This window comes from Haemaphysalis longicornis, unplaced genomic scaffold, assembly GCF_048455015.1.
Source record: "Haemaphysalis longicornis isolate Haplotype H1 unplaced genomic scaffold, Haemaphysalis longicornis Haplotype H1 scaffold_7, whole genome shotgun sequence".
NCBI classification, from domain to species: domain Eukaryota; kingdom Metazoa; phylum Arthropoda; class Arachnida; order Ixodida; family Ixodidae; genus Haemaphysalis; species Haemaphysalis longicornis.
In genome coordinates this window covers 103,623,761-103,642,085 of record NW_027526422.1, presented here as the reverse complement: position 1 = coordinate 103,642,085, position 18,325 = coordinate 103,623,761, and the positions used below count along the sequence as shown (strand labels likewise).

General features: G+C 49.0%; 1 protein-coding gene across 1 annotated transcript in view; it reads right to left on the bottom strand.

Annotated features, from left to right (window-relative positions):
* Nucleotides 1-15,635: 15,635 nt before the first annotated feature.
* LOC144146454 (heparanase) overlaps nt 15,636-18,325 on the bottom strand; it is a 32,399-nt gene continuing 29,709 nt past the window's right edge. Inside the window, exon 9 of the mRNA XM_077678407.1 lies at nt 15,636-15,947. Coding sequence (XP_077534533.1) covers nt 15,636-15,947 — 312 coding nt within the window. The remainder of the gene's footprint in view (nt 15,948-18,325) is intronic.

Sequence of the window (18,325 nt, the reverse complement as noted above, 5' to 3'; positions counted from 1 at the left end):
TTACCAAAACTACCGATGAAGCCCAGGGACTGCAGGAAGGTTCGATAATGTCCTTGGCGAGCATTTCGTCAGCCTCTTTCTGGATGATGCCTCTTTCAGTATGAGACACACGGTACGGACGCCGATGGATGGGTAAGGCATCACCTGTATCGATCCGATGGGTGACCGTAGAACTTTCCCCAAAGCTTTGTCGCTCAAGTCAAAGACGTCGGCAAAGGATGTCAGAAGACAGCGCAGTTGGTTTGTTTGTGCGGGTGATAGCTTTGGGCTGATCATTGGTGCAAATTTATCTGGAGTGGTAAGGAGCGGATCGGAGACTTCATGGGGAATTGACGGATGGTTCAAAGCAAAAGCAGAAACGTCCGGAGCACAGAAAGGAGCAAGGGTGGCGATGGTGAGTCCTTCGGGAAGGACTTGAGTGTGAAATCCAGAGTTGATGAGAGGCAAGTTAATGCTGTTGTGCTTGATGGTAACAACAGTGTGTGGGAGGGCAACACCACGCGTCAGGAGAACGTCTACGATGGGAGCGGCAAGGTAGTCTCCATCAGGAACCGCCGCGGAAGTAGCTAGAGGAACATAGGTCGCTGCTTGACTCGGCAGGCGAACGTATTCTCAGGAGCATAAGTGCAGCGGGTGTGGGTCGCTATCAAAAGCCGGTAACTCCAGATGCAGAAGTCCCGCTGAACAATCGATGAGCGCGGCATGTTCACACAGGAAATCGCGGCCAAGGATAATGTCGTGAGGGCATTTGTCCAAAACAAAGAAAACTACAGTGGTGTTGTGGCCGGCGATACTAACACGAGATGTGCACATGCCAGCAATGGCCGGCGTACCGCCATCAGCAACTTGAACATACGACAGAGCAGGCGTCATAACTTTACGTAGGCGGCGACGGAGATTTGCACTCATTACCGATATATGCGCCCCGGTATCAATTAGAGCACGAACAGGCACGCCGTCAACATTCACGTCAAGTAAATTGTCTCTGGTAGGTAGCGTCAAAAGAGGATTTTCGGTCGAGGTCTGGAATGCAGCATCACCTCCGGGAGCTGCATTCACTAGTTTTCCGATGTGGGACGTACGTAGTTGTTCGGTGAAGTAGAGCGGCGGGGCTGCGGGGAGCGAGACTGTCGGCGCTGGGGAAAATGGGTGCGGCCAAATCGCAGAGTGGATGCGGCGGGGTTGTAGGCAGTGCGCTGCTGGTAGGAAGGTGCAAAACGACGCGGCGCATGGTCAATGGTATCGTCATTCCAGGAGGTTTGAGCGGAAGGCAACCAGCGACTGCGGCAATACCGTGCAACGTGGCCGACACGCCTGCAATTAAAACATATAGGCCTGTCATCGGGCGTCCTCCACTCTGCCGGGTTTCTGTAAGACGAGGGCCGACGTTGCGCGCGGAAATTCGGAGGGAAGGGGACGTGATCATTGTGACTGCATGAACGCAACTTGAAGGGAACTTGATGATGGGCTGAGTAGCTCACGTGGCAAACTGGGTGCAGGCCCATGCTCGCAATTTCGTCGCGCACAACCGCTTGTATCACCGAGATCGCCGGAAGATTGCCATCAGACGTGGAGTGGTGGCCGGTGACCGGTGTCATCGCCTCGATCTCGCGGCGGACAATGCGTGTCACTGCGTCCGCAGTTGTCTCCGAGGGTGGTTGACCGGAAGGAGCAAACGGTCCCTGACACGAAGAAGTGGCGGCGGTATTTGGAAGGCGATTGAATTGTTGTGTAACTCGACGGCTTTTGGCCTGCTCGAAACGCTTGCACTCACTCAGAATTGAGTTTACGGTAGAGCAGTCCTTGCACATGAGCAGATTAAAGGCATCGTCAGCTATGCCTTTCAAAATGTGGTCGATTTTATCTTGCTCGGGCATCTCAGCATCAACTTTGTGGCAAAGGGCCAGTACCTCTAGGATGTAGCTGACGTACGGCTCGGTCGACGTCTGCGCTCGCGACGCAAGCTCCTTTTTCGCCGCGAGCTGGCGCCCCGCAGGCTTGCCGAAAATTGCAATCATCTCCGCCTTGCAGCTATCCCAGCTAGTAAGTCTGGCTGCGTTGGTGTCATGCCCCGTCTCTGCCGAACCTCTCAGGTGGAACCCGAGGTTCGCCAGCATAATAGTGGGATCCCAGCGGTTGTGGGCACTCACACGCTCGTAGAGGCTGATCCAGTCCTCCAAGTCGACATCACCGGTACCGTAGAAGAAACCAGGATCTCGAGGCTGGCTCACGATGACCAGTGGGGTAGCGGCGCTCGTTGCTTCAGTAGGCGGTGACATTGTGGGGCCTCGGAGATGACGCCCGCTTCGGAGTTCCGTGATCAGCACCTCCGAGTCAGCCGTGTCCACGGCTCACTCGTGCCAAGAAAGGGGTGAGGTAGAGCAGGACGGGGCCGATGCAGCACTCTCCACCAAATGATACAAGGTAAAGCTGTGTTTACAATGGTGTATTTACGATGCACATTCAGAGGCTAGTTAAAACAAACCACGATGAAAGAGAGCACCGCACAAGCCAGGGAGCGAACGCGCTGTTGTTGTTGTTGTTGTTGTTGCGCCTTTTGGTATGGCACATACCCAATCAGGGGATCGGCCAATCAACAGAGGATGGTTAAAATGAATGGAATTCTTATCTAATCACGAGACGTTTAGGAAAGATAATTTAGACCGGTTTGAAAAATTTTTGAGAAAAAAGGAAAAAGAAAAAAAATTCTGAATAATCAAAGCGAGGGTGACCAATCGCAATCATAAAGAGAATCGTTTTGAATTTTCAATGTAGCGCAGGAGGGCAGAACATACATCCCTGCGGCAGAACCCCGTTTCGGATGCCCCGAACGATAGAATAGCCGGCACTGTTAGGGATATCCCCAAACTGTAAAGCGGCACCTCCAGGGACTGACGTCTGAGTCGGGAAAAACGTCGGCATGTCAAAAGGTAGTGATCGACAGACTCGTTGCAATTGGCGGTGAGCGCGACCACGGGCGGCGCTGCGAAGCGCGTCTTCATGACGTCGGCTTAGGGATTCTCGCATTTGTCGTCTGCTTCACTCGGGCTCGCTCTCCCTGCTGTTTCTTTGCGCTCAGTTGACTTTTGATATTTGTCCGCACCAGATTTAGCGTATGCGCAACTTTTTATTATAATAAAAGACTTAAAATCGCCTACACTAGCTCAGGGCGTGATTTACAGGATAGCTTTCGACACCGCTTCGGAAGGAACATTGCCGGCGTGGCCCCATTCCTGCGAAGCCGGTCCTGTGCGGAGAGTCGGAGCTAGGCGTCCGCTTCTGTATTCAGAAATCTTTCGAACAAAGGGAACATCGGAGTCTAAAAACCGACAACAGCGAAAATTCAAGAACAACACAAATTCCAGCCCTTCGGGGCTCTCGGCTTTGGCAGAAGGCACTACGATTCCTGGTAATCGTATGTAAGGTAAAACAGTTTTTGCAACCTTGCTGAACGCTCGAAAGTATTGTGTCACATCATGTTACGTTGTCATAGCACGAAAGTGTGCCGACATGCACTATGGGGCGCAAAAAATGTAGGTTGAGTTCCAAATAACCTACGGTGTGGATAGGCACGTGCTGGTGCAAGCTTCTAACCAGTATGGAGGCTTATTCCGCAAAACGGGTAACGTGTACGGTAAAAATACAGTAACTATATGTTTCTTCAGACCTCGAGGTACATTTAGGTACATTTCCGACAACCATGCCTTCCCAATATTTGGATATGCGTTAAAGTAACACTGCACTCAAGAGTACGAGGAGGAGGGGGAGGAGTAGAAACCTTCAGCAGTAAAATCGAGCTGGTCAGTGGGCGGGTTCCTCAGTCCAGGGCAGAGAGTAAGCGCAATTTTCTTCAGTTCGTGGAACATCATCCCGAGTAGGCCAGCATTTGTTCTTTACGCCTGAAGGCGTTGGAAAACAATAAATAGCTACTTGGAGATATTCGTCAGTTATGATTCTTCATAATACTGAAAACCGGCACTTACACTATTTCTTGCGTTCTTTAGCGAGTATAACAATGCTTAAACACCGTAATCATGTCATAACTGTTCGGGTTGAGATTCCGTTCGTTAGTTACGATAGAAATTCGGGGCGGAAAAGTCGCCTTCGAGTACTCTGGACAACGTCGTCTGCGCCGTTTGGCGATGGCGTAGCACAAACCTTCGCATTGCATTTGCATGTGAATAAACGCATGCTGCAAATATGCATCTTCTTCTACGCAGCCATACCGAAAGCCAATTTCTGAAGACGTTAGTGTATGCCTTACAGCCAGAAGAAAATATCCACACGAACTATGTGCGCCTCTCAAACATCCTCAAACCTCCTAATAAGACGTTTGTGGCGGTGCAGAAAAATTAATGCGTTGGGCATAGAAAAAACATTCACCTGATACAAGTCAACAACAACGAAATAAATAGAAGACAACTGCTTTGTTTCCTGCTTTGCGATGCGCGTGTAGGGACGCGCTGCTTGGTGCGTAGCATTACACTGTTGAGTCTTCATAAGAGCATCTCGAAAATACTTTAGGGGAGCCTACGCATTTTGCATACTTATCGAAGAGCTCTGAGCCCTGAACCTCGCAAATAAGCTAGAAAGAACGAGTTACACACGAGTTACTCACAATTATCTGAGTGATGCTCTGGAGAAAGTTGGTCTCTCTCTCCTCGTGAGTTGCAAACTTGTGCGGTATACAGCTTGCAGTTATTAAGAGGTGTCAGAAGCTGGGAAAATAATCGAATTGCTAGAAATACGCTCTTTAATGCCCTAAAAGATCAAAGCGGGCGATTTTTAGCTTAGTCTTTGCTGCTCCTCACAAGCGGACCACAGCGGCGCGAGTGTAGCAGCGGCGAAAGTGCAGCAGACGACAGCGGCGCGAGTCCCTAAGCTGACGTCAGAGCCAGGGGGCGCCACTCAAACATCTCACCGCCAATAGCTGCTCAGAGCTGTTGGCGCCAGACGAGACCTGTGCAAATACCTATTTAACTTGGGTACTCGACAACGTAAGGCTGTAATAATCACATCTAAGTTGCGTGAAGGGCACCATTCAGGTTTCCATGGGAATTTAAGATGATTAAAATCCTTTAATGATAATAAAACCGATTCTTGCTGTACTTGGAGTTTCAGCATCCTACGGTACCTAGCTGCTGTTATTAAAGGTGTCGGCTCTACGACGTCTACTATAGGCCCAGAAAGTGCTACCCTTGCTAGAGAGTCGGCAGTCTCGTTGAATGTGATCCCTGCATGACCAGAAACCCAAAGAAGGTGAATTTCAGTGAGGTGATGTGGCAGGAGTGACCGAAACGTCCGCAGAAGGGGAGTGTCTTTAGGGGAAGAAAGGGCTAGGCATACAGAAAAAGAATCGGAAATTATCATTGGAGATGTAATTGACACATCCAGCTTTCGTAGCGCCAGGACAATTGCCAGGAATTCCGCAAAGAATATGGGGATAAAATCACGCAGACGAACCGAAAAGGTCCAGTTAAGGGAAAGGGAAAATATTCCGATACCGGATTTTTCTTCTCGTTGAGAGGCATCTGTATAAATTATAGCACCTGGCTGCATAGAGGCCAAATAATCTTCGAGATGACGATTGAGTAGCCGGGCTGGTAAAAGTTTACCATTTTTGGGGAAAATGTTCCGGAAATTGATAGAAAGAGGTGAACTCCTGTCAGTATAAGGAATAATCTGATTTATTGCTACACCCAATGGAGAAAGGAAGCTCTGTATCAAAGTGCTTTGTGGACATAAGGACCTGGGCCATTGGTGCACCGTAAACGCACTTGGGTCTGCAATAAAGATAAACTGCTCCCTGTTCACCTCAGAGCTATAAGCTCTCAGAAAAGTTTCAACAGTCAGAATCCGGAACCTATTAAGCAGAGGAGGAACGCGCGCTTCCAAGTAAACTACTGCATTTGCTGCATTCTTAGGCAACCCTAAACAGCAGCGAAGAGCCTGGCGCTCCAGAATAACCAGACGATGAAGCTTATACGCGGAGCACCCAGAGAATAACACGCACCCAAACTCTAAAATGGGGCGAACGTACGTTCTATATATCATAAGAAGGGTCTCTCTGCGCATGCCCTTCTTTCTATGACTGAGACTTCTCAACATCCCAACAGCACGTGCACCTTTGCCCTCAATGAGGGCTATATGTGGGGTCCAGTCAAGTTCACTGGTGTAAATAATCCCGAGGTACTTTAAAGAAGGAACCTGAGGAATTATGCACTGTCGGTAACTGAGAGTAATGTTAACAGGACCTGAGAGTGGAAAAACTAATAAGGAACATTTGTTCACATTCATAGAGAGACAAATACTGTCCAACCAGGAGGCAATAATGTTCAGATAAGACTGCAATAATTTGTAAAGAGATTGAATGTCAGGTGCTGATGCAAAAAACGCAATATCGTCGGCATATACATATGTAGAAACACCAGAAACCACCGGAATAGCGCTTACAAGGATGTTAAAAAGAACAGGGGAAAGGACCGCCCCTTGCGGTACGCCCCTAGACTGTGGCCGCTGTGAGGAGGTAACATTAAATTTTACACAACTGAACTGCCTGTCTCTCAGAAATTCACAAATCCAAGCTATGATATACCTTGGGAAGTTTAAGACTTGTAACCAGGACAACAACACAGGGTATTCGACGCCATCAAAAGCTTTTGCTACATCTAGGGTTACTAGGGCCGAAAACTGGTTAGTGCGACGGGCTAGTTTAATCCGGCTTTCAAGGTCCATATGCGCGCTCCAAATCGAACACCCAGGGCGGAAACCAATTTGTCTTGGGCTAAATATTCTAGAACTGGACACCAATTGCATTATGCGCTGCTGCAAAATCCGCTCGATTAATTTAACCACATTAGATGTCAACGCAATAGGCCTGACGTTTTCAATCAAGAGGCCCTGACCAGCATTCTTAAGTACCGGAAGTATTTTGGCGAGACGCCAGACATCGGGGATCCATGCATGCCGAATAGAATAATTGATCATGTTAAGTAAATGATTGGGAGTCTCGTCAAATAGTAACTTCAGCATTTCAGTTGAAATGGCATCTGGGCCAGGAGCTGCAGCAGTCAATTTAGTCATGACGTCAGCGAGCTCTGATAGCGTTACCTCTATGAAGTCGTCTATCACGTCTGGCGGAGTAAATGACATCGCTAAGGAAGACGAAAAACGAGCTTGAACCCCATCAGCTATCGACTCTAGGGACTCTGAGAGTTCACCTGGAGATAGCACCACAGAGTCTGTATTATCTGGAGAGGGTACTGCTTTCCGCGATCGAAGAAAGCGAAAAAGCGCACGCTTATTGTAAGGCTTGGAGAGACACAGAGATCGATCTGTGTCATAAGTCTGTTTAGCATTAGAAACAGCGCGTTTGAATACCGCTGAAAAATATTTGTAGATGCACCAGTTAAGCGGGGATAGGTTATGGCAAAGTTTCTTCCAGGCCGCCTTTCTACGTCTAAAGCTGCGCGAACATTCTTCGTCCCACCAGGAACGCGCTTCACCGTCAGCGTCCTCTTCATCTCTCTTCTTGATGATGATGCCCGCTAGCACAGTACATGAATGCCGTCCTATTTGTGGGGAATCTAATTAATGCGCCATAACAATATACTATAAGGTGCCCTATTGAAAGACCCTTGTGGTGATTGTGAAGATCCGGACGTTAAGGGCTGCCCTCTATGCTCCCCTGATGATGGGGTTTATTTGGCCTTGTTCAGTAAGGGTAAGTAGTGTCTGGTACTGCAGCCTGTACGATATCCGGCTCATACTCTGTGCCTGCAAACGCTTGATCATTTTAGGGGTGAAGCATCTTAGGACCTCGCTTTCTCCGTGTCTTGTCCCTTGGCGTCCGTGTAAATAGTGTTGCGCATGAGCGAGGCGCATTCGATTGGGTTGGATAGGGTTGAATTGGATTTGGATTCGATTGAATTGGATTGAATTGAATTGTATCGGGTTTGATTGCGTTTGAATTGTACATACCGTACACACGCGTTGTCACTCATTTAAAATCGCGAGTGGGCAATGTCACGGTGGATTTACGGTAAGAACAATCCACAGTGTTTCGCCCACTCGTCATCATTCACGTCGTGGAGATGGGTGAATTTTTTTCTGTCGTTTCTACACCTCCCACTGTACAGGTGGTTGACAATGTGGGCTAAATGATCCAATATTTCCTGAATTTGGTGATTGTGATATCGGCTCTGGCGCTTCCATACAGGGCCAAGCCGAGAATTCTTACGTGATTTTTTTTTTTTGGGGGGGGGGGGGGAATCACGTGCTGGTAAATTGTTAGGGTATTTAAATTAGCTGTGTAGCGCCATTAATCGTTTGCAGGACAGAACTTGCGACGGTGACACGACCGCAAAATGTTTGAGCTATTTTAAGATCCGTGTAATTGGACTTTGTATACCGGGTTTTGTCCCTTATTGGGGACATTTCAGTTCGTTTCTGCTTCCAATGTAGGCTCTGCCTGGTTTTTGAGAGCCTGGTGTGCATATTTTGCCGCATGTTTAAGCTAGGTGACAGAATATTGGCTGCGGCATCACTTTGGAGAGGCGCTTTGGTGGTGGTGTAAGCTGCGGGAACGGTTGGCGACCGTGTCTTCTCAGCATGGAATTGCACACAGCGAGTAAAACAAACTTCAGTGAGCAGGCGCGGCGCCTGCTCAAATCGCGAATCTTTTCCTTTGCTTCGGCCGCAGAATCATTGTCTTGCTTTCCACAATCTAATAGCCGCTGCTCGACATTCCTGGTTCCGGCGAGCCCTCGTATCTGGCTGCCTCAGTTGTACTTCCCGACGACGTACTTCCGCGGACGCTTGGTGAGCAAGGCTGATAGCGGACGGCTTGCAGCCACGGCTAAATCGAAAAATGAGCCTACACTCATAAAAAAAGGTTCTGGCATTCAGTAACGGAACACTAACAAGTTACTTGTCCCAGTATACACTAAGTACTTAGTAACTGGAGGTAGTAAATGCAGCGCTAGCACCACTAGCTTTATTAGTAAAGTCCTAGTAATAACCCTTCTGAAATACATGAGTTTACTAACTGGCCATATCATAAGCACGATCTTAATCTAGTGTAACATCCAGTTAATTTCCTAACCATGCAGTTGCTAGCGACAGATCATATAGCACCGAACCACGAGGCATACTCGGTGACAACTTAAGAACGGCACCGGAAGTTGCCGCTGTGGCTTATCACCGTAGCCGGATGTTTCTCCGCGCGGCGCAAGTAGGGCGTTACTGGGAATATTTTGAACATGGCGCGAACCGTTCCCGTGATTTTTTGGACTTAATATGCTTATAAACGACTCCAGCGATGACAAACAAACTGCGTGAGACAAGGCAGACGATATCACGCATTCATCGCAAACCCCTTTCAAAACGCGCGCGCACTGACGTCACGGGTCCGGCGCTTTGGCGGAGTGATACACTACATGGGGTGGTGCCGTTCTTGAGTTGTAACTGAGTATAGTAAGGTTCGTAAGGAGTCAGTAAATACGGCCGTTACTACCCTTTTACGACATTAAGGCTATTTTCAGACTACCGACGCAAAAGCCATATCGTGATCTATGGACGTAAAAAAACGGCATGTCACGCAGTTTGGTTGGCTGAGAAAAGACGTCATTCTTTAAAGTTATTACGATAGTTGCGGCACCAGTCTGAACCCGGCCCTATTATTAAGGGTGTAATACCACTAGGAGCTCCTTAATTGACGCCTATCGCTACAGATAAGGCATGTAAAACACGCATTAAATACCGTGAGATGCCTTTTAACTCGCGTTCATAATCTGTCCCTGTTATCGGGTATGATTACCTGAAAGAAAACAATACACAAAAACAAAAAAATGTGCGTAGGAATTCTGAGAATTTTTTAGTAATTCCCAGCATTCTTGCACCGCTCGTATTCCTTGTAACTTTTTGAAAGCCGTATTTCTCTATAATTACTCGTATACATTGAATTTCCTTATTGTTTTAAAGTTCGCATTTGTTTCTTTTCGCCAATGACGTAGATTAACCCCATTAAAACTGCCCAGGTATTTCGGCGCACGTTAAAGATCCCCAGGTGGTCAAAATTAACCCGGAGCCCTCCTCTACGGCGCACTTCGTCGCCTGTGAAGCGTCGGCGCGTTAAACCCCCCAATAAACCAACTCCGCCAGTTACGTATTTTAAGGCAAAATTCATTCTGCAAAAGGCCTTCGTTGTTGTTCTTATTGTCGAGTAACAAAAAGAATGACTACCGCTGTAAAGAATAAATAAAAACACACCTGTGATCGGATGGAATTTGAACGCCGATCTCCACAGCAGCAATTCGATGCGCTACCAATTTGCTATCTCGCCACGTTGGCAGCTGCAGGACAAAAGTTGTCGCTATTGTCCATTTCTTCGCGGCACATTAATTAGCCCAGTCTGCTTTATAGCGTCATTCGCGCCGTAAGTCGAAGAAATAAGAGCGATGAAACAGACGCAAACACAGTGTATCAGAGAAATAGTCGGCCGAAGTCATTTATGCCAAAGAAACAAAGAAACAAAAGCGAAGGAAGAGACGCAAATACAATGTAGCAATAAAGATCATATTACTAAGTATGCTCTCGCCTTCAAAGCGCGCAAGCAGGCCTAAGTTCTCCGAGGAAATTTTACTACTACTGGTCCCCGTGCACATAACCTTTTAAAACCCTTTTTTTTTATGATAGCAACCCTGATGGAGACATGCTAAGCCATTAAAAATTCACCCAAAGACTACCTGTCTTCACTCGTCAATAACAAAATAAAGGAACCGAAAGCTTTGCATTGACTCAGTTAACAGTCTTCACGCCTTCTGTTTCTTGTCGTGGTTCTAACGCACGGATTCAGGCTACCACCTGCGTAAGCCTGAGATTGCTTATAGCTGCTTATATGTAGTGAACACGCGCCCGCTCCGGTCTCGTGGAGAAGGACCGTCCCTCCACAGGTTAGGCTGACGACAGTCGTTATCACGAGCAGTGAGTTGTTATCAACTCACATGGCAAGAACTGAAGATTCAGCACAAATGAGATTCATTCCGAATACTAAACGGATGAACAGCCACCTACCCACACGCTTGTACGCTTTCTTATTAGCCATCATTATTCCAAAACGCAGCAAACCCGCTTCACCGACTCACCAGATGCAGTCTGGCTCTCTATTACTCGAATCCGCTGTAAGCACCAAAGTGACGCCAAGCAGCCATATTTCTTACACGCCTTATCTTCTCCCTCTATTTACGTACTCGTCCCAATAAACATCCTGCCGCGGTGCGCCATGCGTCTACGGTGTTTTGTAGCGTGCGCTACACAGGCCGAGGTTGAGCAGTTTCGTTTGGACCCTTAAGGGGCGTGCTGTGCATGCGCGAGGAGAAGTGATGTCACACGGCGCACAGAACGTTGCTCGCTGCCGGGCGTCTCACACACCCCACGCGCCCAGTGTCTTTGCCGACCTCCGAGCCGCACGTGGCGGCCAGGTCCACTTGATGATCATGCGAGGGGTGGCCGCGTGTGGAACCGATGGCTCGTGCGTCGCAGCAACACCGGCGTGCGACTGTGGAACCAGCTTAGCTCTGGGGCGATTGGTGACGCTACGCCGGGGCCGCTTGATGAATATACATGTGTCACATAATGCGTCTACCGTGTGTGCGTGTGTCATTGAAGCAGCAGTAAGCATGATGATAAAGCTAATCCTCGACAACCTGGAAAACTCAGAATAACCAGCTGAATAACCTTAGCTCACGCTACGAATATCCTGGCATAGCCGAGCTAAGCCACTGATATTTTTTTTTCTCCTGAGCCCGAGGGCGCGGTATCGATTCCGGTCGCGGGTGCCCTTTTCTTGATTTGTGACCGCCCGAAAAAGCCCCAATTTCACCGAATGGGTGCCTGCTCAGGTGAGACAGAGGCTGTCGAGATTCCGTTCCCTTGTGGGCACAAGCCAGGCATTTCCGGTGAGCACCCAGCGCCTTCTAATGCCTCGCATGAAACACTGCTTTCATTATTTTATGCAACTGCTGAAATAACTCTGCTGTTCTGTCTCGGTATAGCCTAGGGGTACAATAGGGGGTTTTGGAACAAGCGTCTCGGGCTCGAGCCCCAGATATTCCAAAGCTTTTAAACAGCGGAACTGCTTTAGGGTGGACCCTGAGGATAGACTCTGCTGGTGTCGTGTCACGCTCTCCCTGGAGATGGTTTTTTCACCGTGCAAAAAAGCGGTTCACAGTATAGCTTGTATTCACTGACGAGGCGCGCATGCAGGCAACCATGCAAGTGCACCGTCACTGGTTACGTCGGGCTCAGCGGGTTGCCGGTACTTGTCCGTGCTAAGCACATGATGTGTGTTGGACGTCCCCAACTCTATACCGCCGAACGTAAAGTAACGCATCGATTAATAACATTTCTATTGACACCTCCGTTGAGAATCGGGTTTCCTCCGTTGAGAATCCGTGGCCGTTTCCAGTGTTGCCAAGCGAAGAAATTGACAGCTGAACTTTTCAGTGAATACCACATATAGGAAAAATAAATGAATACAAAATCAGGTATTACGGCCTTCAAATTTTGATATTAAGATGGCTTACATTGCCCCGGAAAAAATGTCTTCCCTGCGATGCATTTGTGTTTAGAGGTCAAGCCGACTCTAAAGGGATAGGTGTAAGCTTGGTCCTTGTATATAAGCCGGCTTTTTAACATTGTATGTTGCACACCGGAGCATACTACGTGGACGTAGCCAAGTACCCGGACCGGCCCAACACGTACGCCGCGGCGGTGGTAGCAGCCACCACCGGGGCGCTGTACACGGCCGGCAGCGTCAGGGCCAAGAGCACGGACCAGGCCGAAGAGATGGCGATCGCATTAGCCCTTACGAACCCAGAGTGCACCACAGTTATCAGTGACGCTAGACAGGCGATCTCGCACTACGCTACGAATAGTGTCTCCCTCAGTGTTGTGAGGGTGTGCGGGGCCCTACACCCCAGACGATCATCGGTGACTATTAAGTGGTTCCCGGCGCACGCCGGCCCGTTGAGCACGGGCGAGAACCGCAACGAGGAGGCGGACCGGGCGGCACGCGCGTTCACCAGCCGCGGCGCGAGCCCGAGCCCCCAACTTGCGGCGGAGGAAGACGACGAGGTGGTGCCACTCACCACCTACAAGGACACCCTGGAGTGGTACCGGACTAACCGCCGGACGCTACCCCCACCCCACCCTAAGCTGACGCGACGCGAAGCAGTGGTGTTTAGGCAGCTGCAAACACGTGCGCTGATGACGCCAGTAATAGCTAAACACATATGCCCGGAGGTGTACCCCAGTGATGTGTGTGTGATGTGCAAGAAGGACAGGGCCACGGCGGCCCACATCCTGTGGGACTGCAGAAGACACCCGAGCGAGGCCAGTGCAGCAGAGACGTTCCCGCCGTACCTTGTCAGTGCGGCGGCGTGCAAAGACTACGTCATACAACACATGGCCGTCCAGCAAGTGTCGTACGCCCTCGAGCTTCAACGCCCGAAAGTGTCACCCCAACCCGGGGGTAGGCATGAGTACGTGACGGAAGCCGAGTGGCCGGCTGACACGACGTGAGGCCGCGTCGCGTTTGCAGGACAAATAAAGATGTTTTCTCTCTCTCTCTCTCTCGATCATTGCGCTGAGTTTCATTCGCTTGTAATTAGCTTTGCTGTGAAGTTGTAAACGTTGCAGAATTAGTCTGCTTTCAGTACATGGCCACCTGAGAGGGAGTATGGTTGCGGAAAACGGCTGTAACTGCTGTTTTACTGGAACTACCCGAAAACAAATTATATGGCAAGTGGCCATTAACACAACTCTAACATTACGCGCCACAAGTGATCCTTCTTTACAGAGTTCAAGGCCATTGAATCCTTTTCAAGACACGCGATTTTTTAAAGCGAAACCTTCTGTCTCACTGATGGCTTCCGGCGCACGGCAACACGCACTGCAAGAAAGCCAACTTTGTATGACGATGATGGTCGTCGGTGAAATGAAAGGTGGTTGAAACGTGAAGGTTTCTATGGTCGAAAGCCAAATGTCTTCGATGTCCAAAGTCAAATACCGAATTGTTAGCCCAAAACAAACTGCAGGAAAGCAAACTTACACAATGGGATTCCACAAAGGCCCATCAAGCGCCTCAAAAAATACTTCCCGTATTCGGAATCGAGCTTGGGTCACCTCGTTACGCAGCCGACGTCCATCCAATTGTGCCATTCCGACACGATCGAAGCAGCTTAGATTTTGGACTATGACTGACTCAGGTTGCAAGGGAGCAAGCTTCGTGTTTGAATCATCATTCTCTTAAGAAAAGGCTTTCATTTTGTTCTTGTAAAATGTTTTCAGTTCAATTCTTCGCATTATTTAGGTAAACAAAAGTGCTTTGGTGTCTTTTTGGTCGATACGTACAAGCGCCGCGGACTTGTACCTGTCTTGGAACAGAATCGACCGATTTTTGGGACCTGAAGGGGAACAGAAAATAGCCCGAATAAAGGAGACCGAAAATACCGTGAGTCGCAAAAACGAACTTTATTTCATTTATATAGGACTGAAGAAGTCGTGAATGGTTCAGGAAAAACTTTATGATGCTGCTTATAAGCGTCACCTGGTGCCTAAAAACCAGTGGTGTTTGAAAAAACACCAAAAAAGGAACCGGCCCCGCATGACCCATCATCCGGCTTTCGATTTGCTTCCGCCTCAGACTACATGCAAAATTATAGCCTCCAAGATCAAAGTTTGTTACCCCGGGGGAAGTCAAACCAATCTCCATCCGATCCGAAGCTAGCCAGGTGGCTTAGCCACGTGGCTTAGACTTTGACGCGGAACATTTTGTCCGGAAAATCAAACTTGTGCATTTATTTTGTCCGAAATATCCGTTGTTCATATGCATTACCCCTATGGGACAACTGGCAGTTCTTCGGGAAAGTGCGGAATATCCAGCAAATCCGAATTTTCGGAGTCCGAAAAAACGGTCGGCTACTGTATCGCCAGAGGCTGACCTCCAAGTGGCATCAATTGTCCCAGCGGGTGTACGTGCAACGCAGAGACACAGGGGCATGTTAGCGACAGTTCTCCTTCGCGAGACAGACCGCAAAACCTCGCTGTTACCTTTCACAAGCCCTGCCAATAAACCCCGTTATATTTTGGAAAAACTAGAACGCCCATCTGTCCACATTATGGCGCACGTGAAGATCCCAGGTGGTCCAAATTAATTAATCAGGAGCCTTGCCCCTACGGCGCGCCTCGCAGCCCAGTTGCTGCTTCGTCGCGTAAAGAACCCCGTATCAATCAAAACAAAATTAAGATTCGGCACTAATGGCATCCATTCTAAATACCAAAGTGATGGTGAACAAGCACCATTTTCAGTTACGTCATTCTTCTACGACTTCTTAGTGTTACTCAATGCAATAAAAAATCTCGGCCACTTCAACGCTTCGTCCTACATTCGACCCATCGGTTCAGTGTTAGTGAGATTCGCCGCAAGCACCAAAGTGACACCAAGCAGCCATCCTTCTGACCAGCACACCTCTTATACCTCCTCCTCCTCTTCGCATGCTACCTCTAACAATGAACACGGCTCAGTGGTTCGTCATACATAAGCTGACGCGTATATTCTACGCATGCGCAGGTTCTCAGAAGGTGCCCGTGCAGGCGGGCGCCTTGTAGTCGGCGAACACGAAGAAGGCCATGGCGTAGGGGGCGATGGCCAGTCCCTGGCGCGGGTGCAGCACGGCCGGCACGATGTCCGGGAACTGCAGCGACTCGCTCAGGGCCAGCGGCCGGCCATTGAGGAGCACGTCCTCGGTTTGCAGGTCCGCGGCGGGGTCCGGCGCCACGGCGTAGGCCATCACGTGGCTCTCCTGCAGCTCGGGGTCCCGGGGCCTCAGCACGACCGTCTGGTTGGACAGGTTCAGGCCAAATACGATCACGGCGCCGCGGTGGCCCTGCGCCGTTCGTTTGTTGGCCGTGAGTGCACATTTCGTGGGAAGATCTTCATGCTATCTACGTAGCCCTGCAGGTACAACCCAGGCACTGACTGAATAAACTTTGTTGAAAGGAAGATTAGGGAAATGGTAGGGGAGATAATCACAGGTGGAAACCTTAATAGGGATGCAGTGGCTTCTGCTCCAGTGTTCACCTGCCTGATTAGGTCCTTGCTTCTATCGACATCTACTGGTTCGCTCTGAAGAGTTCCACTATTCTCTTGAGCAAAAGCTAAAAGGAACCCGCTATTAGGCATCATTAAACCCAGTTTTAACACGAGGAAGATAGAAGAGGAGACGCACGAAGGTGCTCTTTTATCGTCCTCGTCTTCAAACGCTGCTTAATTAACGATGTACAAGAATAGCCCAACTGTCTATTCCACCCACTGTTAGGCGTCATAGCCCAGGGGTAGAGCCTCGGGTTCCTGCACTACCGGCCACGGTTCGAGCCCAAGCCGGTTTAATTGTGTTGGTTTTGTAGCGCGAGCTACGCTGGCCGAGGTTGAGCAGTTTGGCGGGGCTCCTGGAAAGCCATGCTGTGCATGCGCGAGTCGCAGAGATGTCTCACGGCGCGCAGCTGGCGCGCCGGAGCCGCCGCCGCCGCGATTGGATTAGATTAGATTGGATTGGATAGGATTGGATTGGAATAGAATGGATTAAATTGGATTGAATTGGATTGGAAGTTGTTTTAGCAGCAGTAAGCGTGATAATCAAGCTAATCCTAGAAAACCAGGAAAGCTAAGAATAACCAGCTGAACCTTAGCTCACGCTACGTATATCCTGGCATAGCCGAGCAAAGCCACTGCTAATTTTTTGGCTGTTAAGTCCCAATGTCTTCTATCTCAAAATGTTCTCCCGGATCATTTCGCCCATCTGCTTAGCTAAATGAAAGTTGTTTGGTACCTTTTTTTGACGTTTTAGGAGTGAGGCGCAACCTATCGCTACGTTTAACCAACGTTCTGTATCGCACCGGAAGTGCTCGGCTCGTGTCTGAGGTTGCCGCCGGCAAACCAAGCCAGCTAACCAGGCTTTTGAAATATTTCTCTCTCTCTCTCTCTCTCTCTCTCTCTCTCTCTCTCTCTCTCTCTCTCTCTCTCTCTCTCTCTCTCTCTCTCTCTCTCTCTCTCTCTCTCTCTCTCTCAGGATATAACCGGGGCAGAACATGGTTACTCCACAAACCATTATTCTACGGGAGGGAAATCCAAATCCTTAACACGCCCCATAAAGAAAGTACGTTTGCATTATCTACGAGATAACTCCAATTCGACAGCGTAAGAGTGTTTGTCACTAACCCTTAGACCCAGGTGCAAACATCCCCGACAGGTGGACTCCTTCGAAGTTTGAAGTGTATTCCGATATGGGGGTCGAAAGACAGCGGCGTTCGCAGACCTAAAGTCGCGTTGCTCCAAATGGAATCGCCGGGGAATATTGGTGACGTTGTCTTGCCAGATCGACTATAACTTGCTCCTTAAAACACGAGCATTGAACGCCCTTTGCAGAACGCCCTCCGTCTCACATGTGTTGCGCGGTCACCGCACTCACCGCACTCATCTACATTCTAGCCACGAAATAGATTTTTTACCCCCAAAAATAAAATAGGCGTAAACTTTCAAATTTCCCGCTACGATGACGTAATATGGGCAGGAGGGACGTGATATGGGCCAGCACTAAAATAATAGTCATCAGTGTGCTTACTGCACGTAAGTAACGTATTTTCGCACGTACAATCCGCACCAAAAATGCGAACATTTCAGTGGCAAAGTAGGAATGCGGATATTGCGCTGGTATTTTTTCCTTTACTGCAGCTTCACGGCAACGCGCGTTGTGCCGTGAAGCTCCTACGCAGTAACACTGACTAAGCCTTCCATGGCAGCGAGAGCGCAAAACATACAAGGGCAAGGAAGAAAAAACAATGACGGGCGCACTCTAAAAACGGAACTAGTGGACTAGTTATTCGTAAACTGAATTAGTGAATTGTGACTTTCTCCTGGCAGTCACAGATTGTGCATGCTAAATATACGCTTTTTTCTGCCTGCATCTGTTGCTTGAGCAGTAGCTTTGGTGCGGCCTTTCCTGCATCAAATGCGCGGGTAATACGCGAGAATGTTTTTTTCTTTTCCGGCGAGCTGAAAGTGGGGGTGCGGACTATATGCAGGGGCGGGTCATATGCGCGAAAATACGGTATTGAAGTAATAAGACCAAGCGGAGCTAGAGGCCGCAATGCGATTTCCCAGTGCCCGGCCACGGCGGCCGCTTTTCTGATGGAGGCGAAAAGCAAAAACGCCTGTGTGCAAGAGATTTTGATGCACGTTAAAGATCCCCAGGTGGTCAAAATTAAA